The 27,982-nt window shown below is 42.3% G+C and overlaps 1 protein-coding gene across 2 annotated transcripts in view; it reads left to right on the top strand.

Annotated features, from left to right (window-relative positions):
* Positions 1 to 13,720, top strand: part of arhgap39 (Rho GTPase activating protein 39) — a 650,153-nt gene extending 636,433 nt beyond the window's left edge. For both annotated transcript variants that reach the window (XM_043690879.1, XM_043690878.1), the window contains 2 exons: positions 5,477 to 5,646; positions 7,989 to 13,720. In XM_043690879.1, the coding sequence (XP_043546814.1) occupies positions 5,477 to 5,646; positions 7,989 to 8,183 (365 nt within the window). In that variant the 3' untranslated portion in view covers positions 8,184 to 13,720. The remainder of the gene's footprint in view (positions 1 to 5,476; positions 5,647 to 7,988) is intronic.
* The last annotated feature ends 14,262 nt before the right edge of the window (positions 13,721 to 27,982 follow it).

The following is a 27,982-nucleotide window of genomic DNA, read 5'->3' as shown; positions in this document are numbered from 1 at the left end:
AGGGTGGTACAGGTATGGAATGAGCTGCCAGAGGAAGTGGTGGAGGCTGGTACAATTGCAACATTGAAAAGGCATTTGGATGGGTATATGAATAGGAAGGGTTTGGGGGGATATGGGCCGGGTGCTGGCAGGTGGGACTAAATTGGGTTGGGATATCTGGTCGGCATGGACAGGTTGGACCAAAGGATCTGTTTCCATGCTGTACATCTCTATGACTCTAAGTGATTGTATTGCTGGCAGTTTTATCAGTGAGACAGCATAAGCAGCAGCTTTAAAAGCCAGAACACTGAGGATGGGCTGCAGGTTTTCATGTCACCCCAGAACAGACAAGAGCAGAGAGCTTTGATGAAGTGGTGAACTGAAATATTGCTGTTCCTCTGCTCAGAAATGTCACACTACATGCAAGGGTCATGCTTTGATGTCATTCTAACAAATTAAATATAAAGCAACTTTTGGCACATGGTGCCCCATGAGACACTATTAGTGCAGCAGGAGTTGTTTTCACATTTGAAGACATTAAGCAACCGCAATACTGCTGCAATTTGTTAGGAACCTGATTAGAATTCTTGCTGTGCCTCTGGTGCTTGCTTGCAAAATAACCCTTTGTGTGCCAGAAAAGATTAACTTCCCTTTTTGTGATATGGTGAACAGCAGTAGCACTAGTGCCAGGGAATAGCAGTCTGTAAACCTACCCATGTCTTTCTGCAGAGGATGCTTTGGTGATGTGTATCACAAACAGAATTCACTTGGGTGGAGTAGGGCTGCTATTTAAACTCAGTTCTCTGGGTTACTGGGATGGGATGGAGAAAGCAAGCTGACTGGAATGAGAAAAAGAAAGATGACCTTGCATTTATGTTGCATCTTTTAATTATTTAAGAATATCCTACAGTCAATAAAGTACTTTTGAGGTGCTGTCGCTATTATATCATGGATAACATAATAGCCACTTCTTAAACAGAAATGTAATGATCACCAAGTAATTAGTTTCAAGCGATGTTGGATTGGGAATAAATATTAGGAGAAAGTGAGGACTGCAGATGCTGGAGATCAGAGCTGAAAAATGTGTTGCTGGAAAAGCGCAGCAGGTCAGGCAGCATCCAAGGAGCAGGAGAATCGACGTTTCGGGCATAAGCCATTCTTCAGGATTCCAGCAACACATTTTTCAGTGGGGAATAAATATTAACTAGGACACTGGGGAGATCTCAAGTGGCTCCTCTTTGGTTGTGTCATGAAAACTTTTCCTTTTAATTCATTCAAGAGATGTGGCATGTCACCGGCTGGGCCCACAATTATTAAGGAGGAGAAAGTGAGGTCTGCAGATGCTGGAGATCAAAGTTGAAACTTTATTGCTGGAACAGCACAGCAGGTCAGGCAGCATCCAGGGAACAGGAGATTCGACGTTTCGGGCACAGGCCCTTCTTCAGGAATGAGCAGAGAGTGTTCAGCAGGAGAAGATAAAAGGTAGGGAGGAGGGACTTGGAGGAGGGCTTTTATCACCTATCACATTTCCAACTCCCCTCCTCCAAGTCCCTCCTCCCTACCTTTTATCTTCTCCTGCTGAACACTCTCTGCTCATTCCTGAAGAAGGGCCTGTGCCCGAAACGTCGAATCTCCTGTTCCCTGGATGCTGCCTGACCTGCTGTGTTGTTCCAGCAATAAAGTTTCAACCCACAATTATTACCCATCCCTGGTTGTCCTGGAGAGTGTTGGTGAGCTGCCTTCATGAACTGTTATTGTTTATTTGATGTAGGTAAACCCATAATGCTGTTAGGAAGGGAGCTCCAGGAATTTGACCCAATGACACTGAAGGAATGCTGATCTGTTTCCAAGTCAAGTTGGTGAGTGGCTTGGAGGGGAACTTGCAGTTGGTGGTGCTCCCATGTATCTGCTGCTCCTGTCCTTCTAGATGGAAGTGGTCATGGGTTTTGACAGGTGCTGTCTAAGGAGCCTTGGTGAATTTCTACAAGTGCATCTTGTAGATGATAAATATATCGCTGTTCCTTCAGTGTCATTAGGTCAAAATCAGAAACTCTCTTAACTAATAGTCACACCAAATAGATTGCAATGGTTCAAGAAGGCAGCTGAACACTATCTTCTCATGGACAACTGGGAATAAATATTGGCCCAGCCAAGAATGCCCACGTCCCATGAGTAAATAGAAAAACCAGCTAACATGACCACAATGCCACCACCGCCCTATTAATAAGGTTAGACGAGAGATAAGTACATGATGTGAGATTTGAAAGAAAGACCAAAGGACACCATCACAGTCAATGGTATAGCTGCCCTTAGCAAGGAATCTAAATGAGGCAATGGCTATAGGTTTAAAGGTGTGGGGTGAAGAAAAAAGATTTTCATTTTGCATTTTGTAGATTTGGCAACCAGATTGTGTCAGTCAGCAAGAATAGTACATCATAAAGTTTTTTTAATTATGGATAAGGGATTGGAACAGTGGATAGGGACTGGACTTGGTTTAGGTGAGAGGGGAAAGATATAAGAGGGACCTAAGGGGCAACTTTTTCACGCAGAGGGTGGTACGTGTATGGAATGAGCTGCCAGAGGAAGTGGAGGAGGCTGGTACATTACAACATTAAATAAGCGTGTTTATGGGCTCTTCAGTATGTATAAGTAATACCTGGGATTGGCATTTTGTAATGTGTTAAGTTGAAATAAACGCTGACTAGGAAAGTATGTGCCTGGACACTGTCTGACCAACCCTTAACCCCTGACATTTAATGTGCATTTCTCATCAAACAGGCCACTTTAGGACCACCTCCCAGGCAGGTGGCTCAGTACCTGTGAATGAAGCCCTGTTCACAGTCCTGTCCTCCTCCTAGTCTAGATAAATGCTATAGGAGAAAGTGAGGACTGCAGATGCTGGATATCAGAATCAAAATATGTGGCGGTAAAAAAGCACAACAGGTCAGGTAGCATTCGAAGCATTATCATAAATGCTATAGGGCGTTTTATAGAATAAATACTTCCGTGCAGTAAATGAAAAGGTCCCAGTTAAAAATCTCACTTGCTTAGGAAAACAAGTATAGTTCTGAAATGGAGCCTAAGGGTCAGAGTGTTTGTTTCATGTTTTAATTGTCAGGTTTGCTGCCACAGTACGTCTTTGAAGGAGTTTGTTTTAATTGCAACATTAACCAGAGTTATTTCACCACAAGAGCTTGTCCTGTTAACTTGTTATATACGTTGCACATCATTACAGTTTGTTTGATCATAAAATGCTGAGAGAAAGTGCTAACACAATGTGCTGAATGGCACCACGACAGTTCTGTGATTCTGGACTTGACTGGTTGCATTGTCAGATTGTCTGGTGATGGTGACTTCAACTGTCTAGGTTCTGAGCTTCCTACACCTGTCCGTCTCCCCCTTGCCTCCTTTAACATATTCCTTACAGAATTCCTCCATGACAAAGGTTTGTCCAACTGCCCTAATATTTCATGTGGCATATTATCAAATGTTGTCTGGTTTGCTCTTGTGAAGTGCCATTATGATGTTTTGCCACATTGAAAAACCCATAAAAGGACACCTTCTTTGAGGCAATTTGTTTTTAAAACAAAGTGGAATCTGGGTCTTGAATGTTCCAGAAGTGTTGGTTATATTTGTCTTTGGTTTATCTCTCCCTGACACATGGGAGTGATGTAAACCTGTTCTGCTTGCTTCAGTTATGCTGATCAGAAAGCTCATTTACTTCTTTGAGTAATGCCTCACCCCAGGCTCTGTGCCAAGAATTGAAAAGACCCTGTTTGATTAATCTTTCATTAATCCTTCTGTTCTCTCTCCAGACTCCTGCTTGACCATTCAATATCTCATCAACAACATTTTCTTTGGAAATAATTCTATTTGCGAATAAACCTGTACAGCTGGACAGTTAGTTAGAGTCATATTATCTCCAGCTTTGTCACTGTGTCAATAATTTGTCTGATCACACTGTGAAACATCTGAGAACTTTTAACAGCATTTAAAAGGATATGTGATGTACGTTATTAGTATGATTGGAAGTATGCAGAATAGATCATTTTAGCCATCTTTTGAAGTGAGTGGTGTCTTTTGTGCTATCCAGTTTGTGATTAGTGTAAGGCTTGTTTCCTCAGCCTGAATATCAAATATGTAAAATGCTATAGCTTTTCTTTCCCCTTCATGGAATGTCAGTGCCATTTGTCCATCCCCAATTGCCCTTGAAGTGGTGGTGAGAAGCTTGCTTTAACCGCTGCAGTCCTTGCGGTGTAGGGGCACCACAGTGCTGTTAGGCAGGGAGTTGCAGGATTTTGACCCTGTGATAGTGAAGAAATAGCGATATTGTTCTGGATTAGGATGGCGTGAGGCTTGAAGATGAACTTGCAGGCTGAAGCAAAGACTGAAAACACGTGGAAAATGCTCAGCAGGTCAGGTAGGGTCTTTGAGAGAACAGAGTTAAGGTTTTATGATGACTTTCTATCAGAATTTTGGATCCAGTTGCCAGGGATTGTAGGCTTTTAACTGTGAAAATGCATTATGCGATGATAGAAGGAAGACTATCTTGGGAGCAAACCAACGTTATAATCATTGGGCCATTTTTATCCATGTAGATATTATAGTGAGGTCAGCCAGGTGGACCTCACAGAATATGAGTTCCCTGATTGGGGCTGTTAATCTGGTTCAATCAGGGAGCCCCAGTTGACAGATATAAACAGGGTGTCAGATATCCTGTTCACTCTGAGAGCTGGCTCTGAGGAAGCTGGATCAGTGGCAGGTACTATGAACATGGAAGTAACACGATTAAGGGATACTGGCCTCTGTGGGACTATTTCAATTAGTTTCTCCCTTATAAGCTGCTCCTTGGATTACGTTTCCACGTGTATGCTGACGGCACTCCACTTTATCATATGTATCCTCTCTCAACTTTTCTATTGTGCCTTATTGAACTTCAAGCTTAATCATGGGAATATCAAAACCGTTGCCTTCATTACCTGTTCCTTAGCTACCATGGTCATCAAATTGATACTTGTGAAAGGAAAAAAGAAAAAATAAATAAAGTGTGTCAGATATCCTGTTCACTCTGGCATTGAGAGAGCTGGACCAGTGTCAAGGACTGTCCACTTGTAAATAGAGGGGGACTTGATGACGGGATACCAGCATCTGCGGAATTATTTTAAACGTAACTCGTGTCTTTTTTTCTTCAAAGCTCAAATTCTCTGATTAGAACCTGATATTCAGTTACCTTGAGATATTTTGAAAAGTATAAAATTTGAGTTTAATTTAGGATTTTAAGAAAAACTAAGTCCTGGAGAAACCCAGCAGATCTGGTAGCATTTGTGGAGAGAGAAACAGAGTTAACATTTTGAATCCTATGTCACTCTTTTTAAAACAAAGATTTTAATAGGTGGGAACAGGCCAGGCATGGAGACTAGAGTTTGGATTTAACAAATGTACATCTCTAATAAGATTGAATGACTCTTTCTCTCCTCTCTTTTTGCACTTCTGATAGCCTCGTTGTTGAAGCTATGGTACCGGGAACTCGAGGACCCACTCATCCCTCATGAGTTTTATGAACAGTCCATCAACCATTACGAAAACCCGGAGGCAGCGATTGCAGTTGTTCACTCCCTACCCAAGCTCAACCGGCTGGTCCTTGGCTACCTCATCCACTTCCTACAGGTACACACAGTTACAACCTATTCCCAGGGTATCCACATTTTACACACCCACTCAGCATGGTGATCAAAACACCATAACTATCATCCATTCATACTAAGGTCAAGTGCAGAGATGCTGAATAAGGCATGTTCTGTTTATTGTGGACAAATACTAGTCACTTATTTGTACCTCTTGACGGTGCATTAAAGGCAAGAACAGACCTAAGTTGATGCATTATAAGGGCAAACCTGGTAAATGTATGAGGGGAGGGTGGTGTAGAAGAGTATGATGTAAGGGGGAAGGCACATGTTGCATGTAAGCAGCAATATTGATACGTTGGACCAAGTGGCCTGTCTCTCTGCTGTAAGTTATACAGTGCCCTAAGTATGTAATAGGTAAATAAGTAACATCTCAATTATAATGGGCAACTACACAGAAGCAGCACTCTTATTATATGGTAGAGCGTTATAATCGTGTCAGCCATGTAGGTCAATCACATTTCTACAAATTTAACCACTGCAAGGGGCTTTATTTGTCAATTAAATATTGCTGTGAATTTAGAAATGTAATTTGGGTTTTTTTCTTTGGTCCTGTACAGTTCAGTATCACATTTGATTTCTTGGTTTCCTTATGAAGTATAGAATTACACAAATGGATTATTATCTTTAGTAAAAACCGCATTTATTTCTTATGGCACCCTGATCCTGAGTCTCAAGCAACACATCACTTAATGCATCTATTAAATGATCTGTATGACTTCAGTTTGACCAGGGCTTTTTTTTTTCTCAGTGCTCTTTATTTTCCATTGAGTTTTGTTTTCTCCTCTGCGGGAGGTGTTTCAGAGCACAGAAAGTGTACATTATCCACAGTTGTATAAAGCACTATTCAGGCCCCATTTGGATATAGTGTTCAGTTCTGGGAAACGCACCTCAAAAAGGCTCCTTGGAAGATGCACCACAGATTCACTGGAATGGTACTGCAGCTAGAAGGGTGTGTGTGATGTATGATTCCCTGGCATGGGGTGCGGGGGGGGGTGGTATTATCTTATTAGCAAAGGCTAAATAGATTACGACTCTACTCACTTAGGGGTTTAGATAGGGTTGACCGTGAGAACCTTTTTCCACATATGGAGTCAGCTATTACGAGGGGGCATAGCTTTAAATTAAGGGGTGGTAGGTATAGGACAGATGTTAGGGGTAGGTTCTTTACTCAGCGAGTCTTGAGTTCATGGAATGCCCTGCCAGTAGCAGTGGTGGACTCTCCCTCTTTATGGGCATTTAAGCGGGCATTGGATAGGCATATGGAGGATAGTGGGCTAGTGTAGGTTAGGTGGGCTTGGATCGGCACAACATCGAGGGCCGAAGGGCCTGTACTGCGCTGTATTTTCTATGTTCTATGTTCACTTCAGTTTAGAAGAGTGAGGGGTAATCGCATTGAAACATATATGATTCTTAAGGGGTTTGACTGGATAAAGGCTGAGAGGATGTTTCCCCTCATGGGAGAGTCCAGGACCAGAGGGCACCGTCTGAGAATGAAGAGATTTTTGTTGAATAAGGACATTATGATATACCCGAAGCAAGGGCAAGGAAATGGAGTTGAGACACAGATCAACTGTGATTTTATTGAATGGCCCAGTCTTATACTATAGACGTTTTGGGCAAAAACCCTTCATTTGCCCGAAATGTCGATTTTCCTGCTCCTTGGATGCTATCTGAACTGCTGTGCTTTTCCAGCACCACTCTAATCCAGAATCTGGTTTCCAACATCTGCAGTCATTGTTTTTACCCAGTCTTATACTTAAACTTTCTCACGGTGTCTCAGTGGTTAGCATTGCTGCCTCACATTGCCAGGGACCTGGGTTTGATTCCAGCGTCAGGTGACTGTGGAGTTTGTACATTCTCCCCATGTCTGCGTGTGTTTCCACCAGGTGCTCTAGTTTCCTCCCACAGTCCAAAGATGTGCAGGTTAGAGGGATTGGCCATGCTAAATTGTCCGTGGTGTCCAGGAATGTGCCGGTTAGGTGGATTAGACAAGGGAAATGCAGGGTTTACAGGGTTAGACTGGGGGCCTGGGCCTTGGTGGATTGCTGTTTGGAGAGTCAGTGTGGCTTCTATAAATTGAACCAATTTCTCAGAAATGGCACCTTCAACAGAGGTACACTCCATCAGTACTTCCCTGAACTATTGGTTGACTGACTGTCCTGTTACTGCTGTTTCCACCAATTCATTGCATTTAGATCAGAAGAAGCAGGGAAGGAATCCAAATGTGAATTCTAAATTCTACTTCCTGTCCCCTGTATTCAAAGCTGAGTGAGTTAAACAGAAATGTTATCACTGTTCTTTTTCTTTGCTCCCTTCAATTAGATTTTTGTCCAACCGGCCAATGTCTCTGTGACCAAGATGGATGTCAACAACCTCGCCATGGTCATGGCCCCCAACTGTCTCCGCTGTCAATCAGACAATCCCCGCATCATATTCGAGAACACCCGCAAAGAGATGTCCTTCATCCGAGTGCTAATCCAACACCTGGACACCAGCTTCATGCAAGATGTGCTATAGCAAGGAGCGTTAAAGAAAAATAGAAAAAAAAGGAACAGAAACAAACAGAAAGTGCAAAGATAAGCCTTGTATAAAAAAAAAGTAATGGGTTTGTGTCTGCATTTGTTTATACAATTTAAGATTTTTTTGCCAGTCCCTTACTGGTCGATGTTGTCTACATTATAAAAAAATAAGAAGGGGGAAAAAAAAAGAAAAAAGTATTATATGTAAATTTTGATGCTGCTTTTTTTTGGTCTGCTGTGTATGATGCTCCCATCCAGGTCCATCCCCACCAATGGCACAGTTTACTAATAGTTTATTTTTTCGTTTAGCATGCGTACTTGGGTTTTTAAACCTCTTTATAAAGTAACTTTATTTTTATAGCATTTAATTATACAGGGCTAAAAAAAACACGACATCCTTTATGTGGGCGCGATGCCCTCATACTGTTCATTTCTTCTGGCACTTCTTGCCATCTTGACAGTACTTTGCTGTGAATTTTAACCAAGTGTATTCCAAACCTTACATCATTTAACTTTTGCGTGAAAGGAATTCACTCTATCTGCAGTTTCCTTCCTTTTTTCAAAAATGATGTTTCTGCTGCATTCTTTTCTCTCTCACTAAATGATCCATGTTTTTTTAAATTCAGTTCAATTCTTTCTCGGGTGTGTTGGTCAGTGTAGAATTGCCCCACTTGGTGCTAACTCTCATCAGTGTAAGTGTTTTAATTCAATTGCCCGGTTCAGGATTTACATAGTTAATCCTTTTCATCAAGATTGCGAGTTTTTACATACAAAGATGAGAGTCACTGCTGGTGGGAAGTCCCAGAGTCTGACACGGTGAAGGTGGATGTCTAACCTGTTTGCTTGCCGCAACCTAGTAGTCTGTAATGAACTCTATTTTTAATTGATAACGTTGAACTTCGGTTTTCTCACTGCATCGAATAATAATCACCACTTCTCTGAAAGGATTTGAAATGTGAACTACGTATAAACTCAAGAACTTGCCAGAACCATTCTGGATCACTGTCTAATTTGGAACGAACCCTCAAGTAGCCAACATGCTGAGTTGGGTCCTGTGGCTGAGAATGAGGATAGAGAACAGGTAGATTGGCTGTGATGCTTGGTAAAGCACAAATAGACTTGGATGGACAAAGGGCAATTTCAGAGCTTTCACAGAGGCTAAACAAAGTTCCTAGGTCCTCCGTCAAATGGATGACTGCTCGACAACTGAAACTTAATAAGGTGTGTATGTGAGAGAAAGGGAAGAAATTATTCCTGTTATTGGAGAATAGCCCACCTATTACAGAGTAATGTCCAATGCTCAGCATCCATATCTGCTTGTTCTCTGGTTGATACGTAATCTCACTGTCTGTAGAGTTGAAGTCACCACTGGTCAGTCACACCCTCTCTCATTTCCATATTTAGCCCAGTTCCTCAGTGTTCCCTTCTTCAAACAAGCTGCAGGTTTTTAAAACCCAAGTTGAGATGACATAACTACCTTTTTAAAAAATCTTTACTTTCAAGCTGCTACCTTCCGTTATCAACCCAGATTTTCATTTTTTTGAAATATTTTTCTTGCCCCCTTATGCCCTTTATTGCCAGCCTCCTACCCAACATCCTTCCCTCCTCACCCCACCCCTGCTTCCCTACCTCTGCCCCCCCCTTCCCCATGCCCCCTCTGCTCCCCCCCACACTCTTCCACTTCTCCCTCATTCCCACTCTTTCTCCCCATTTCCCAGCCACTCTTTACCCTCTCTTCTGTGCTTTCCTATCCCAATTCTCCACTTCCCATCTCCCCCTCCTCCTCATGTCTCACCCCTGGTAAAGATGGATGTTAGCTTTGCTGTAAGGATAAATAGTTTCCAGATTGGGGCTGGGAAAGCTCCTGTTTTTCAGTGTGGTAATAGGGGACTAAAATTGGCTTCCATTTTCTTTGGATCTAATATTGAACTGAATCAGCTGGGCAGATATTTGATTCATTGCAAAAGCCAGTGACATTTCATTTGTGTTGATTTATTCTGTTCAGTCTTGCTTTCAGAGCACAGTCCAGGCTTGATAACTGGTCTCTCCACAAGAGCCTTGTTGCTGCCTTAGCAACCAACTTCCAGTGAGTGACGATGATGCAGAAACATCCGGACCTTACTTTAAAAAGCCTTATGCAGCAGGCGCACCATTACTGGGCACACTAATTATACCTGCTAAAGTTGGGTAACTGCCACCACCTTTTTACTGTCTAAATAAATCCTACTCACTCTCGATTTATAACGGTCTGGTGTATTTAGATTCCGAATGCATCTATTCTCCTGAGTGAATGTTTGTTGTAAGACTAGAGGGGCAAGATCCCAATGAGGAAAGGGCTGTGTAACCACCCAGCTCGATCCATTTGTCTCTCAGCTGGGCCCCTCTAATCGTGACACCATGAGCTTTGCCTAATTGTCTTTGTCCTTTCAAACTTACCTTTTCGCATTTCACTTCCTGGTGTCTGTTTCAGCACCTCCTGATCCTGATTTCAGAGCTGTAAACAGCAGGGTGACTCTTCCCAACTAAGCTCTGATGTGAATTCAAATGAGAAGGCTTTCTTTTTTTAACCACTCTGGTTCTGGTGCCTTTGAGTTTTGTGACTGTCCATGACACTCGTATCAGAAAGTTGTATGTTATATCAGATATTGCTATGTTGAAGTATGTTCAATGTATGTTTAATGGTGAAAGTTAGCTTCCAGCCTACTCCAGCTGTCACAATGAATTATTCCTGGTGGCCTGTCTGTCCCTGTCGACAGCTCTCCTCTTCCATCACATCATGTAATGTGGCTTTGTGAGGGTCTGATACAGGTGATTATATCATATAGGATTATATCACATATTATTTGTCATAGAATCTTACTACAAAGTGTTTATGCCAGCAATTTTGATTAAAAGAAAGCAACAAAACAATAGTTTAATTGGCAGCTTCAGGAAATGCTACCAGTCACATAAGCACAATGATACAATACTGTAGTTTGTCCTGTACCTTCCGTTATGAATCATTATTTCCGAATGTTCTGCCATTGTCGAATGTGCCACAGTGAATAAGTGCCCCTGTAAAGTTTGTGCTAGAACTGCTGACTTGCTTGTCACAGATACAAATCTGGGATCTGCAGTAATGTCGATGCCAGTTTTCCAGTGTTTAATATGCAGAGAGCTTGGTTTCTCTCCTGGTCCTAGCCCACAGCAATCAGACTGTTCACATTTGGAAATGAGTGGCAGCAGTCAAATTTGCCATTTCCAAACACACTGAAGCTTTGATGGAAGATCCTTCAGAAACCCTATCTGTTGTCCTCACTGCTCGGTCTGGGACATGATATTATTTAGACTTACTCTCTCTCTCTCTCCTCTGTACAGCCCCATCTGAACCCCCCATCCCCCTTCCCCACCCCCATAAGCTCTTGCACCCCTGCAAAGGGTATTAAATCCTTCCCTCTTCTTTCTCTAGGCACTGTAAGCCGTTCTTAGTCCTACACTTAAAGTAGAAGAGCCTACTATTCACTGAATAGACATTTTCTGTCCAGCCTCTGGCAGCATCAGTGTAACATATTGAAGAAAGATTCTGTTGTAATCCATGTGTTGGTTTGATTCACTTATTCCACACTTTCAGCTTCTCCTCTGATGAATTCACAGTCCCATTTTTCACAATATCACAACATCCAACTGGATGTAACACTGGCTGCAAGGCTAACAGCAAAAAGTTATTCACAACCATTAATAAGAGATTAGACACAATTATTACAAGCCTGGAGTGTGGCAGTGAAATGGAAATCCATTATGCTCACTCCTTGTATTCATCAAAAAAGTTACAAGTCTCAGCAAAAAGGTTTGGCTGAGACATCACTTTCATGTGAATTTCAGATGCTGACTTCATCTTTATTTTCATCATTTGGGTATTTATTGGCATTGACTCCCATGCCCAGGGTATCAGTGTAACACGTGTAACAGAAATAGTCAGGTCTCAATAAATCCCCACTAATTCCCATTGTGTCTCAGGAGATTCCTTGTTAAATTAAATGTGGGAGGTCGCACTGTGCGGGTGGCTCTTGTCTAAAATATGCCTAACAGTAATTACAGTGTAAACCTCACTGTAGGATTGAGACCATAATTGGCTAAAGCTTTCCTCTTCCAGGTGACAGTCTGGACCTTTGAATAAGATTATTTTCCTGTAATTGCTCTCATGTCCTTACAAACCTCTGTTAATGTGTGCCTGATGTGAACGTACAATGAAAACCTTGTCTCAGCCGAGAGTGCTGGAGGTGCCTTCAGGAGCGTAACAGCCAGGATTCCTGCATATTTCCTACACTGGGAACACTGAACACAAGAAAGGTCCTCACAGCAGAATGAAACAGGGTCCTCAGTCACTAATTTGCATTGGCTTCCTCAATCAGAGGAAGTTACACAGATTGCTGGGCCCTGGGAGATAGCCCTTCTCAATATTCTACTAGCTAAGCCAGCATTTGTTACTCATCCTTTATTGCCCAGTTACAAATCAAACATATTGCTTTGAGTGTGGAGTCACATGTCAGTCATACAAGATGAGGATGGCAGATTTCCTTCCCTAATAGACATAATTAACTAAATTAATTTCTTTATTAAACGGCAATTGATGGTAGTTTCATGGCCTCATTCCCGAAACTAGCTGTGTATTAGTATTATAGATTTTATTAAGTGAATTCAAATCCATCTAGCTGCCTTGGTGTAATTTAAACCCATGTCCCCAAAACATTAGCCTGGCCCTCTGGAGTACGAGTCCAGCAACATTACCACCACAAGGACGTCTTCCCTAGTAACCCCTGCTAAAGCAAAAAAACATTTTACTGTCACCTTCAGCCAATTTCTTACACATCCAAGATTTAACCAAAGTCCCAATCTTTGCTTTTGAAGTGTTGTTGATGTCTTCATGCAAGTGAACCATATTAAAGGGTCTGGATTAGTTCTCACCTCTGTAAATAGTCCACAAATATAATTTTAAATCATCGATGCATGATTCAGTGTTTGAAATAATGTTGCTCAGCAACACAGAGTCTGATTTCCTATAACAATGCCGTTAGCCAAACGAATGTCACTGTCTTCATGCATGTTACTCTGACACATTTTATAAAGAGTAGGATTGAAAATAAATATGAAACCATAACACACATGAGGTTGGTCACTTTCTATCTTGGTAAGGGACGTAAAACAGAATTAGAATGGAAATGAATCGGTCAGTAATTATTTAAAATATTGCATTTATTTGAAGTAACAATGACAGGATTCATTGTATATCAAGTGTAAAATGCAGACAACGGAAATACGTGTGAATAAATTGCTGGGTGCACACATTTTTGTCAAGAATTGCAGCATAGAAGCAGGTTATTTAGTCCACCTGGTTTATGCTCTACTCAAATTCATATAACCATATTATCAGCTCCTTTTTCTCCCTCGAAGGATTTATCTAACTTTCTCTTTAATCCATCTGTGGTATTGGCCTCAACTATTTGTGGGCGGCATGGTGGCACAGTGGTTAGCACTGCTGCCTCACAGCGCCAGAGACCCGGGTTCAATTCCCGCCTCAGGCGACTGACTGTGTGGAGTTTGCACGTTCTCCCCGTGTCTGCGTGGGTTTCCTCCGGGTGCTCCGGTTTCCTCCCACAGTCAAAGATGTGCAGGTCAGGTGAATTGGCCATACTAAATTGCCCGTAGTGTTAGGTAAGGGGTAAATGTAGGGGTATGGGTGGGTTTCGCTTCGGCGAGTCGGTGTGGACTTGGTGGGCCGAAGAGCCTGTTTCCACACTGTAATCTAATCTAATCTAATCTACTCCTCGAGGTAGCAGATTCCACCATCTAAATGTTCTCTGGGTAGAGGTTTCTCCTGGATCCCTTACCGAATGTGTTGTCAACTAGAGTTTATTTATGACCCCTGGTTTTGGACAACATCTATTGGGCATTTCTTTCAGTCAATCCTATATTAACTCGCTTTATTATTTTAATAACTTCTATTTGGTAATCTTCCACCTTTCCCTTTTCTAGACAAAACAACCCCACTCTGTTGGATCTTCCCTGATCATTCTAATCTCTTGGTTCTGAAATCATCCTTGTAAACACTTCCATCTTCTCCAAAACCACTGTATTCTGTTTGTAATATGGCAACTGGAACTGTGATCAGTATTCCAACTATAGTCTAACCAAGACTTTCACCAATGAACATCTCAATTCTATTCTTCTCAAAATTAATATCAGTGCTTTATATTTATAAGACCTGCAATGCTACTTTTGATTTTTTGTAAATCTAGAGCCTTTTCCCCTGAACCCAAATTCCATTCCTTCATCATTCTACCACCACCGGACACTTGTTGGAATTCAAAGCCATATTCATGTCCTTTCTCCAATATTAACATGATCTTTCCTGAATTGCTTCTGTTTCCTTGAATTGCCTTCCATGACATTTTTTATCATTTCTTGAAAATCTGGACTTTGACTGTAAATTGTTAACTTGGAAAAGTTGCACAGAGCTTCCAGCCACAGTCAGAATACTTACAGTTTACGTTTCCCAATGTTCAATCTGCACATTGATATGATTGAAGGAATGTAAGGGTGTACATTCCTCATCCTGGGAGTATTCTGAGTTTTTTGCCTTGTCCGGATGACCTCTCTGAAACTGAAGGTTGAATCATTTAAACTATTATATCATTCAGATCTGATAGTTTTATAAATTTATCAAGAATGTATAAGTGCAGAAGCAACTGAGACAGAAACCCAGAGACTGAAGTGAATCAATTGCTGAGAATTGAATATTAACAATTCAGTTCAAAATCCTCTTGTCTGAAACACATCAGACTATTACATGCTTAGAAACTTTACAGATATGAGTGCTAGACTGTTTGACGTTTTAGTTTTGTTTTGTTTCTGGAAATGTGTAATTGTTAAGAAACTATCCCACGTCAGTAAACCAAATAATGCTGCATGAAAGTGACCACTTTGTTCCTAAAGCACACCAGAACTGAAATTGCTTGAGAATTTCCATTCTTTGTTTTCTTGGGAGATGTGGGAGTCACTTTTAAGATCAGCATTTGTTGCTCCAATTGCCTTTGAACCGAGTGGCTTGCTAGGCAGCATTCCCTATGGTTTCCTTACCAGCTGAGTGATTCTCCAAAGCTCCTGCAAGGCAGCAATTTACAGAGGCAAGAACAATGGAGCACTGTGCACATGCATCACCGAGAAGGAACATATTCAAGGTCAGTTAAAAGCCAATCACATTGCTATAGATTTGGAGTCTCATGTAGGCCAACCCCAAATAAAGATGGCAGATTTCCTTCCCTAAATGACGTTAGTGAACTGGATGGGTTTTGACAGCAATCAATAGTTGTCAGGTCACCGTCACTGAAATTAGCTTGCAATACCTGATTTATTAACTGAATTCAAATTCCACTATCTGCCATGTTGGGATTTGAGCCCAGGTCTGTAAGACAATAAGGAATAGGAACAGGTGGAGGTAATTTGGCCCCTCAAGTCTGCCCCATCATTCAATGAGATCATAGCTGATCTGACATTCCTCACATCACCTTTCCTACTCTCTTCTTGTAACCCTTGATTCCCCCATGGATCAAGAATCTATCCTAGCCCGAAATAGGACTCTATCCCCACAGATCTCATGTTAACGAGTTCTCCCTCTGAAAGAAGAAATTCCTCCTCACCTCAATCTTAAACTGGCACCCCTTAATTCTGAAGTTATTCCCTCTGTCCTTGACTCTCCCTCCCATGAAGGGAAACATCCTCTCAGCATTGACCCTATCCAGCCCCTTATGGATCCTAAATGTCCCCACAGCATTAGCCTGGCTTTCTGGTCCATTAATATTTGCACCAATCTACCATCTCTCCCTGATTTCTTCATTTTAAGAACCAGGAAGTTTAGTCTTAACCTTACACACAATGTATTTTTGCTGTAGACAGGAACTCGCTGATGAGGGGGAAGAGTTGCAGAGTGTGCAGAAAATGCTGCAGTTGGGCTAGTGCAAGGCAGGAGAGGTAGAATGTCTATGGATTGACAAGTTGAGCAGTGAGTCCCATCCTTCCATGTCCATTAAAGTTCACCATCTACTTACACAGCAAATCTAACAATTGGAGTCACCCTTGGCAATAAGGGAAAACGTGAGCTATAACTGACTTGAAACAGTGCTTAGAAAAATTCATCTTTAATTGCAAAAAAACAAGAAAATTATCCTCAAGAGCCCACAATTCCACTTTGTAATGAAATAATTTCTAATATAATGCTTCTTTTCATACTAAACTATGCATCTTCTGACTAGATATTGAAGTATACAGTTGTCTTGTATTGGCCAAGCCACCAATGCAAAGCTCCTTATTAATCATTATACTGTCTTTTATTTTCACTTGAGACCACCAAACTCCTTACTTTCCTCCATCCTAAGCTGTCAGCTAGTCACTGTTTCTGATTTATCTTGTCTTCTGTAAGAATTCTTCCCATAATTTCTATCCATTCTTGGTGAATTCTATTCATTCTTGCCCTTGAGCTGGTTGTGTTGCTGAACTTTTACTCTTGAACAACTGCGTTGAAGAAGCTCCCACTCTTGTTGGTGGGAAGCTTTGGGATATTGACAGTTATCCTTCCTTAACCTGGTTTTGCAATTAAGACATGTGGAAATTGGATGCCTAACTGCAGAGGATTGTCTTGTTTGATAATCCAACAAGCGCCTGCCTTTTATTCACTTTTTGCAACCACTTGTGAATTGCCCGATAATGTCACTATTTCATTGCAATGATGGCACAATAGCTAGTGATGGGCCTTCGTGTGGTTTTGTTCTTTCCTTGTCCATCAGTCCTGTAGTTCTGTGACAACCTAATCTAACAGTGTGTGAGTAAAAGGCTGTAATTAGAATCAAAGATAAATAAATAAATGTACCTGAGTCTTACAAAATTCAGCTTTGTGACATGTGATATTGTCCAAATCCACATATCGTAACCACCATTTGCTTCTGCCTCCCAAACTATTCTATATGGAACACTAATTGATTTGTGGCATATCACGAGAAGTCGAGATCACATGAGTGTTCAGGTGGAATGGAATAGAGAGAGCGATAATTGGGCCAATTGCAAAGACACAATTTTGTCCCCAAATCAATGCCATTTTTTTGCCCGAATTCTACTTTCATTACAAATTTCTATGGCTATGTTTGCAATGGAAACAGCCAATGTGAATTTGTCATGTAGTAATTACATCCTGCAGTGAAAACATCTACAGCAAGGCATGTTTACATCAGCAATTCCCAATATAAATGTGGCCATAGGATGTTACAAGGGAAAGGTTTACCACAAATGTGTACAGACACAAAACTTTTTAAAAATATTAAATGCTATGTACAAAAGGTCATTGTACCAGAGACATTGCTACAGTACCAACCAGGGTGATGTCACCTAACTCTCATTACTCTTTTCAACTGTGCTGCCATGACGTCCTTAACAGTGATGCAAGTTCAAGAAATGTTACCTTTAGAATCTGAATAATTTTATGATCTAAGTATGAATGTTTGTGTGTGTTTACAGTGGTTGGGGTGGTACAGGGCTGCAGTTAATCATTGTATGCAGCTCACATTTCACCCACATGAGTTGTCCCATCCCAGATCACTGGAGTTTGAACTACTGTTCCCTGACATACTGTCAGCCACCTGGTACTTAATTTTGCAGTGTGCAAACAGTGATATTCTTTGAATAATTTATTTTATATCCGCTGTGCGCTGAAAAACAAAAAGGCCATCAGAACAGTAACCATAGAACAATAGCTTTCTCGGTGCCATGACACAGCTATGTTTAAGCTACATCAATGGCTCCTTTTGATTTTCAGTGTTAACCAAACACAACAAATAATTCCATGAGGAGGGTGGGAGGGAGAAGACCCCTGACCTATTCCACATGTAACACAAAACAATAACATGCATGTGAGGGATTTTTTAAGACAAAACTCAAGATTATTCATGTATCTTTGTAATTTTTTTGTTGTTTTTTTGCTGTAAAGTTTCTCCAGTTTTTATATGTTGACCTTGAAAACCTGAGATTTATTATTTATTGAGCCAGTGAGTAATCAGCTGGCAATTTTGAGACACTGTTCTCATACAAAGGGAGGTGGGACGAATAAGCCCAGAGGTTTATAATACAAGTAACATCAGTTCCCTTTTGAGTTGACAGAGATGGATGTTTGTACACAATATTTGACCTTCCACCTTTGCAGCCTATCCGAGTGTCCAGGCTAGAAAGGAGTGCAGAGATTAAGAGTGTGCAATGTCAGCCTAACTCTGTAATTATAACGCATGGAAATGTAGAGACTCCATGTTGTGTGAATAATGAATAAAAAAAATGGAAAACTCTGCTTCCTTATTTGTATTTTTGGTCAGTTTTATTTCTGAGTCCCTACAATGGCCTCCCTATCGCTGTAATCTCCTCCAATCCCACTAACCTCAGAACTATCAATGCCTCTAATGCTGCCCTCTCGAGCAATCCCATGAAGGGCTTTTGCCCAAAACGTTGATTTTCCTGCTCCTCAGATGCTGCCTGACCTGCTGTGCTTTTCCAGCACCACTCTAATCTAGACCCCAATCCCAACTTCACCTCAGTCACTTGGTGCCAGAGCCCCAAGCTCTGAATTGTTTTGCCAAACCCTTCCATTTCTCCACTCCACTTTCCTCCTTTAAGTCATTTCCAAACCCACCTCACTGATTTACAACATTCCTGTGCTGCACATGGGAGGTTTTTAATTTGTCAACAGCTCTATATGAATACAACTTATTACATGAGACCCATATCACTGCCTGGGCCAGCATTTATTTCCTGTCACTAGCTGCCCTTGACAAGTTGGTGGTGAGCTGCCTTCTTGAACCACTGCAGTCCATATGCTGTGACATGTCCCACAATGCCCTAGGGAGGGAAGGCCAGGATTTTGACCCAGCTGGAGGGAGATGAAGGCCCCTCAGCTCAACTCTGTCACTGCTCCATAAGAAGCTCTCCATCACAACAAGCTTCCAGCTTAAAGCCAATGCATTTGAAATGGAGAGAGACAGATCAGTAAATTTGGTGGAGGTTGCAGTAAGTTATATTTTAGTCATTTAAACATCACAAAACAGAAATGGTGAATTCTGGGGGTCCCTATCCTGACCACAAAATCTCCTGTCAATCCGTCTAACGATTGAGTCCCCTACCACTAGCGCTTTTCTATTTCCCCCCCCTTCCCTTCTGAGCCAGTGTCAGGCTCAGTGCCAGAGACTATGGCTCCCCCCTTGTAGGCCGTCCCCACTAGCAGTATCCAAAATGGGATACTTATTGCTGAGGGAACGGCCACAGGGGATCCCTGCTCTGCCTGTTGGTTCCCTTTCCTCCCCCTGACTGTAACCCAGCTGTCCTTATCCTGGGTCTGAGGAGTGACTACCTCCCTGTACATCCTCTCCATGTCCCCCTCAGCCTCCCGGGTGATCCGCAGTTCATCCAGCTCCAGTTCCCTAACTCTGTTTTCGAGGAACTGGAGTTGGGTGCACTTCCTGCAGATGTGGTCGGCAGAGACATGTGTCGTGTCTCTCACCTGCCACATTCTGCAGGAGGAACATGCAACTGCCCCATCAGCCATACCCCACTAATCTGAAAGCCCACACAGGACTAAACAAGGAAGAGAAGGGGAGAAAAATGAGAAAACATGAAAACTTAGTGAGTTTACAGACTCTTTGTAAGGTTAGAGGTGGTGGGTGGGAGGGAGGCCCTATGGTTCCTAGGTCTCACCCGCTTAAAAATTTCCTAGCAGCCCTCGTTTCTCTCTGCCCTCTTTCCTCGCCGTTCTGTTCAAAAATTTTGTTTGTTACTCACCTTCCCAGCACTCCTCTGCTCCTTCTTCACACCTCTTGACAAATTGAGGCCCTGACACCTAAGGTAATCTTTTTAAACCATTATACTCACCTTCCCAGCAGTCCTCTGCTTCTCCCTCGTATCTCTTGACAAATGGACGCTGAAGAGCAGGGCGAGTAGAGTAGTGATCTCAGGTTTGCTACCGGTGCCACAAGACAGATGAGAAACAGGAAGCGAGTGCAGCTTAACACATGGCTACAGGGATAGTGCAGAAGGGAGGGCTTCAGATACCTAGACCATTGGGATACTTTCTGGGGAAGGTGGGACCTGTACATGAAGGACGGGTTACACCTGAACTGGAGGGGCACAAATGTCCTGGGTGGGAGATTTGCTCATGTGATTCGGGAGGGTTTAAACTAGTTTAACAGGGGGGTGGGAACCAGAGCTACACATCTGAGAGGGGGGTAGTTGTAGATGGGGCAGTGACAGAATGTAGTGAATCTATTGGGAAGGTTTCTCACGTGATTAAACAAAGGGATCGGTTAAAGTGTGTGTGCTTTAACGCAAGGAGTGTCAGAAATAAGAATGACGAACTTAAAGCATGGATCAGTACTTGGGGCTATGATGTTGTGGCCATAATGTAGACGTGGGATTCACAGGGGCAGGAATGGTTGCTAGATGTTCCAGAGTTTGGAACATTTGAAAAGAACAGGGAGGGTGAAAAAAGAGGAGGGGGTGTAGCATTGCTAATCAGAGAGTGCATCACAGCTACAGAAACGAAGGTTGTTGAGGAAGGTTTGTCTACTGAGTCAGTATGGATCGAAGCTGGAACAGCAAGGGAACAGACCCCCTAATAGCGGTAGGGAGATTGAAGAACTGATAGGCTGGCAGATTTTGAAAAAACTTAGATGTAGCAGAGTTGTTGTTATGGATGACTTCAACTTTCCCAATATTGACTGGAACTTCCTTAGTGCAGATGGTTTGAATGGAGCCATTTTTGTTAAATGTGTTCAGGAGGGTTTCCTTACTCAGTATGTAGACAGACCGACGAGGGGGGAGGCCATTTTGGATTTCGTGCTCGACAATGAGCCAGGACAGGTGTCAGATCTCACGGTGGGTGAACACTTTGGTGACAGTGATTGCAACTGCCTCATATTTACCATAGCCTTGGAGAGGGGAAGGAGCAGTTACCAAGGGAAATATTTAATTGGGGAAAAGGAAATTATGACGCTATCGGACGAGAGTTAGAAAATACAGACTGGGAGCAATTGTTCCACAGAAAGGGCGCAGCAGACATGTGGAGACTATTTAAGGAGCGGTTGTTGCGAGTGATGCACAAATTTGTTCCACTGAGACAGGTAAGAAGGGGTAAGATTAAGGAACCTTGGATGACAAGAACAAAGGAGTTTCTCGTCAAAAGGAAGAAGGCAGCTTACGTTAGGTGGAGGAAGCAAGGGTCTAGCACAGCTTTAGAGGATTACAGGCTTACTAGAAAGGAGCTTGGAAATGGACTAAGGAGAGCCAGGAGGGGGCACGAAAAAGGCTTGGCAGGAAGGATTAGGGAGAACCCAAAGGCGTTTTACTCATTCGTGAGGAATAAGAGAATGATCAGGGAGAAAGTAGGGCCGATCAGGAATTGCATGTGGGAACTTGTGCGTGGAGTCTAAGCAGATTGGGAAAAGCCCTAAATGAGTTTTTTGCTTTGGTTTTGACTAAGGAAAGAGACCTTGTTGTGAATGAGAACTTTGAGGAGCTGGGATGCAGGTTTGAACAGATCAAGATTGATGAAGTTGATGTACTGGAAATTTTGGCAAACGTTAAATTGATAAGTCCCCAGGGCCAGACCAGATTTATCCCAAGCTGCTCTGGGAAGTAGAAAGGAAGTTGCTAAGCCACTGGCAAAGATCTTTGCCTCCTCATTCTCCAGGAGGATTGGAGGGAGCTGAATATTCCTCTTTTCAAGAAGAGCAATAGAGAAATCCCTGGCAATTACTGACCAGTTAGTCTTACGTCTGTCATCAGCAAGGTTTTGGAAAGAATTCTTAGGTATAGGATTTACGACTATTTAGCAAAGTATAGCGTGATTAAAGGGAGTCAGCATGGCTTTGTGAGGGGCAGGTCATGCCTCACAAATCTTACTGAGTTCTTTGAGGAGGTGACAAGACATTTCGACCAAGGTCAAACAGTGAATGTGGTGTATGTGGACTTCAGCAAGGCATTTGATAAGGTTCCCCATGGTAGGCTCATTCATAACATCCGGAGGTATGGGATACAGGGAGATTTGGCTATCTGGATTCAGAATTGGCTGGCCGACAGAAGGCAGAGAGTGGTTGTAGATGAAAAGTATTCTACCTGGAGGTCAGTGTTGGGTGGTGTCCTGCAGGGCTCTGTTCTTGGGCCTTTGGTCTTTGTAGTTTTTATAAATGACTTGGATGAGGAGGTTGAGGGATGGGTTAGTAAGTTTGCCGATGATACAAAGTTGGAGCTCACAGAGAGCTGTGGAGACAGAGTACTTGTGTATATTTAAGGCTGAGAGAGATAGATTTGTGATCAATTGGAGAATCAAGGATTATAGGGAAAATGCATGAAAGAGGACATGGGGAGTTTCGGATCAGCCATAATCCTATTGAATGTGGAGCAGGCTCGAGGGGCCAAATGGCCTGCTCCTGTTCCTAGTTACTATACTCTTGTAGAAGCCTGAAGGAATTTGGTTAGCTCTGTTGTTGGATGATTAAATCTCTTATTCTTTTAAATTCCAGAGACACTGTTCAACCCTACGTCAGCTCTGGGATCAATCTAGTGAACTTCCTTTAAACTACCTCCAATACAAATACATCCCTGCTCAAGTAGGGGGATTAAAACTGTACACAATATGCCAGGTGAAATCTCACTAATGCCTTGTACATTTGCAGTAATACTTCCCCACTTGTATACTCTGTTCCTTTAGCAACTTTTCCACTTGCTTTCTTTATTAACTGCTGTGCCCGTTGGCTAATTTTCTGTGTTTCCTACCTGAGGACACCCAGATCCTTCTGAACTGAAGCACAGTGAAGTTTCTTTCTATTGAGATGATAAATTACCTTTCTAATTCTCTAACTAAAATGGATAACCTCACACTTATCCATGTTAAACTCTGCCATATTTTGGCCCATTTATTTTAATCTATCCTATGGCAGGGAGACCAGAATTGAATGTAGTATTCTAAAAGTTGCCTCACCAATGTCCTATACAGCCACAACACAATGTCTCCATTCCGATATATTTTAGAATACTGCGGTCACAATCCTTGTCTCCCTGCTATAGGAAAGATGTTGTTAAACTTGAAAGGGTTCAGGAAAGATTTACAAGGATGTTGCCAGAGTTGGAGGGTTTGAGCTATAGGAAAAGGCTGGGGCTAGTTTCCCTGGAGTGGCGGAGGCTGAGGGGTGACCTTATAGAGGTTTATAAAATCATGAAAGGCATGGATAGGATAAATAGGCAAGGTCTTTTCCCTGAGGTGGGGGAGTCCAGAACTGGAGGGGCATAGATTTAGGGTGAGAGGGGAAAGATTTAATAGGGATCTGAAGGACTTTTCCATGCAGAGGGTGGTACATGTATGGACCCAGCTGCCAGAGGAAGTGGTGGAGGCTGGTACAATTACAGCATTTAAAAGGCACCTGGATGGATATATGAATAGGAAGGGTTTTGAGGGAAATGGGCCAAATGCTGACAAATGGGACTTGATTAGGTTAGGATATCTGGACAACATGGACGAGTTGGACCAAAGGGTCAGTTTCTGTGCTGTATCATTTTCTGACTCTAACAACAGTTAAAGACTGAGCTTCCATTGGCATCTGAGGTAGAGAATTCTAAAAGTTCCCAACTATCTGAGTAAAAACAAAATTCCCATCTCAGTTCTAAGTGCCTTATTTTACAATTATAACCCGTGGTTCTAGACTCCTAACCGGGGAAACATCCTCACTGTATTTATCCTGTCTGTCCCTTTAAGTATTTTGTAAATTTTCAAGGCGGTCACCTCTCATTCTTCAAGAATACAGTCTCACATTTTCACAGTCTCACTTCAGAGGACAGTCTCACCTTCCTGGGAACAAGTCTAGTAAACCTCCCTCTACGGCAATAATCTCTTTCCTGAGATAAAACTGAAACTGTGTGTAGATGTGGTCTAAACAAGCTCTAACACTATTTCCTATGTAACTGACAGTGGTTATACACCATATAAAAGTTCAATGTCCCCCTGTATAAGTATTAATTACAACCAAGATGGAAAACTAAACTGACCACATATACAAGACCTGCAAGCTGTGGACTACCGACCAATGCCTACTCTGCACCAGATTCACAAGACACACTTAATCTCTTCATTTCTGGATGCAAATAACTCAGCCTGTCCTTAAATATTGCTTAAACAAAACTCATTTCAAGTCACACTGACCCAGCCAAATATTCTGGCAAGTCATAGAGATGTACAGCACGGTATCGCACCCTTTGATCCAACTCATCCATGCCAACCAGATATCCTAACCTAATCTAGTCCCATTTGCCAGCATTTGGCCCATATCCCTCTAAACCCTTCCTTTTCACATACCCATCCAGATGCCTTTTAAATGCTGTAATTGTACCAGCCTCCACCACTTCCTCTGGCAGCTCATTCCATACACGCACCACCCTCTGTGTGAAAAGGTTGCCCCTTAGGGCCCTTTTAAATCTTTCCCCTCTCACCCTGAGTCATAGAACATAGAAGAATACAGCGCAGTACAGGCCCTTTGGCACTCGATGGTGGATAGGCCATCTTACAAACTCTATCCACCTGAGTGACAACCTTCAAAGATCTATGTACATAGACCCCTAAACCTTCTTTTCTCCAATGAAAACAACCCCAGGTGCCTCAGCCTTTCCTCATACGATCTTTCTACAATATCAGGCAACATCCTGGTAAACCTCCTCTGCACCCATTCCAGTGCCTCCACATCCTTCCTATAGTATGGCGACCAAAACTGCACACAATACTCCAGATGCGGCCGCACCAGAGTCTTATACAACTGCAACATTACCTCAGTACTCCGGAACTCAATTCCTCTACCAATAAAAGCCAGTACGCCATATGCCTTCTTCACCGCACTATTTACCTGTAACTATGGCAGCAGAGAGGTCTTTAAGCTAATAGTTGGGGCAAGGGATCAAATGAGGAGAGAAATGGTAAAGGGAAAGAACAAACTAAGAGAACACAACAGTAATTTGGGTCATGATTGCCACAAAATGACAAAAAAGGAATTTTGACCCAGTGATACTGAAAGAACGACGATATATTTTCAAGTCAGGATAGGGAGTGGCTTGGAGGGGAGCTTGTAGGTGGTGGTGTTCCCATGTATCTGCTGTCCCTGTCCTTCTAGATTGAAGTGGTTGTGGCTTTTGAAGTTGTTTAAGAAGAAGCCCTAGTGAATTTCTGGAGTGCATCTTGTAGATAGTACACACTGCTACTACTGAGCATCGGTGATGGAGGGAGTGGATATGGTGCCAATCAAATGGGCTGCTTTGTCCTGGAGGGTGTTGAGCTTCTTGAGTGTTATTGGAGCTGCACTTATCCTGGTAAGTGAGGAGTATTCAATCACACTCCTGACATGAGCTTTGTAGATGGTGTAAGTCAGGAGATGAGTTATTCACTGCAAGAATCCTTGCATTTTATGACAATACAAAGATAGGTCAGAAAGTAAGTTGTGAAGAGGAAGTTAAAAAGACTACAACAAAATATACAGTGATTAAGTAAGAAAGCAAAACTTTGGGAGGTGAAGTAAAGTATGGGTAAATGCGAACTTGTCCACTTTGACTGGGAGAATGAGAGAGCAGTACACTGTTTAACTGGAGAGAGATTGCAGAACTTGGTGGTACAGAGGGACATGGATGTAAATCCATTACAGATAGTTTACTGGTTCAGCAAGTGATTAGAAAGACAAATGGAATGTTGATATTTATTGCAAGGGGACTGAAATATAAAATTGGGACATTTTACTGGCGCTGCACAGAGCAAAGGTGAGACTATATTTGGAGTACCACACACAGTTTTGGTCTCCTTATTTAAGAAAAAGGTCTCATTGTTTTAAAAGCAGTTCAGAAAAGATTCACATATCTGATCCCTGGGATGAAGGGCTGGTCATATGAAGAAAGATTAAATAGGTTAGATTTGTAAAAACTGAAAGAACTGTGGATGCTGGAAACCAAAAATAAAACAGAAATTGCTCAGCAGGTCTGGCAGCATCTGTGGAGAGTAATCAAGAGTTAAAATTTCTGATCCAGTAACCCTTTCTTAGGTAGCTAGGAGAAAGTTGTTTTTTATGCAGAGATAGGGTTGGGGGACGGATAAGGAGTAAATAATAGGTGAAGATAGAGCTCAAAGGGAGAGAAGAACAGTTGGACAGTGAGGTTTGTATCCATTACAATTTTCCTCTGTGACCATTCCTCTGATAAACCTCTTTGAGTACTGTCAAGGGGAATGGCCTCTCATAGGAAAACAGCAACAGAAATTCCTGGCTCCATAGTTGGATCTGCTGCACATTGGAGGTGCAGAAAGTGTGGAAACGCAAAAGTTCATAGGGAATTCAGCTGAAAGGAGAATAGACAGGCATTTCTTGTGGCAGCAAATGAGACTCCAGGATGATATGTTGCCTCCCTGATGCCAAGGTAAAGAAAGTCTCAGAGCAACCACAGGAGATCCTGGAGGGGAAGGCTGAACACCCAGTACGAATTGCATTGGTTAAAAAAAAAGGGAATGATGTCCTAAATACCGAATATAGGGAGTTGAGAAGCAAGTTGAGAAGTAGGAACGCAAAGGTGGTTATCTCAGGATTACTACCAATGCCATGTGCAAATCAGGGTAGAAATAGCAGGAAATATCGATGAACAGGTGGTTAAAGAGGAGTTGTGAGGTGGAGGATTTCAGATTCCAGGGACATTGGGACCAATTCGGGGGGGAGTTGGGACCAGCACAAACTGGACACGTTACAGCTCAGCAGGACCGAGGCTAATGCCTTCGGGGGAGTATTTGCTGGAGTGCTTGAGGACCGTTTAAACTAAATTAGTTGAGGAAGGGGAACCTATACAAGAAGTCAGAGGAAGGCAAATCAAGGACAAAAATTTGAAAAGGAATAAGAGAAGTGAAAAGCAGAGGAATCAAAGTCAAATTCAAAAAGGCTACAGTAACAATTAGTGGGAATTGGACAAGGGACATTTTAAAGAAAAGCCTTAAGGCATTGTGCCTGAACACATGGTGCATTTGAAATAAAGTGGATGCAAATAGGTGTAAATGACTTTGATATAATTGGGATTATGAGGACATGGCTGCAAGATGTCCAACAATAAGAGCAGAACATCAGGAGTATTCAGTAGTTAGGAAGGAGAGACAAAAACTGAAAGGGCAGTGAAGTTGTGTTACTGGTCAAAGAGGATATAACTACAATATTGAGGAAAGATATTTGCTCAGACAGTGTAGAATCTGTGTGGGTAAAATTAAGAAAAACCATGGGGTAAGAAACATTAGTAGGGATGGTATGTAGACCACCCAAGCTGTATCGGTGATGGTGGGAATGACATTAAGCAGAAATCTGAGATGCTGTAAAGGAACATCTGTAATTATGGGTGACTTTAATACGCATATAGATTGAGTGAGTCAATTTTTTTTAAAAATTAGATTACTTACAGTGTGGAAACAGGCCCTTCGGCTCAACAAGACCCACCCCTACATTTACCCCTGCACCTAACACTACGGGCAATTTAGCGTGTCCAATTCACCTGACCTGCACATTTTTGGACTGTGGGAGGAAACCGGAGCACGCGAAGGAAACCCATGCAGACATGGGGAGAATGTGCAAACTCCACACAGTCACCTGAGGTGGGAATTGAACCCGGGTCTCTGGCGCTGTGAGGCAGCAGTGCTTGCCACCGTGCCACCCACAAGAAATTAGTGGCTTTTAATGAGTACAA

Source organism: Chiloscyllium plagiosum, chromosome 5 (assembly GCF_004010195.1).
Source record: "Chiloscyllium plagiosum isolate BGI_BamShark_2017 chromosome 5, ASM401019v2, whole genome shotgun sequence".
Classification (NCBI taxonomy): domain Eukaryota; kingdom Metazoa; phylum Chordata; class Chondrichthyes; order Orectolobiformes; family Hemiscylliidae; genus Chiloscyllium; species Chiloscyllium plagiosum.
Note: the sequence above shows the minus strand (reverse complement) of the source record. Positions and strands in the feature narration are given on the sequence as shown.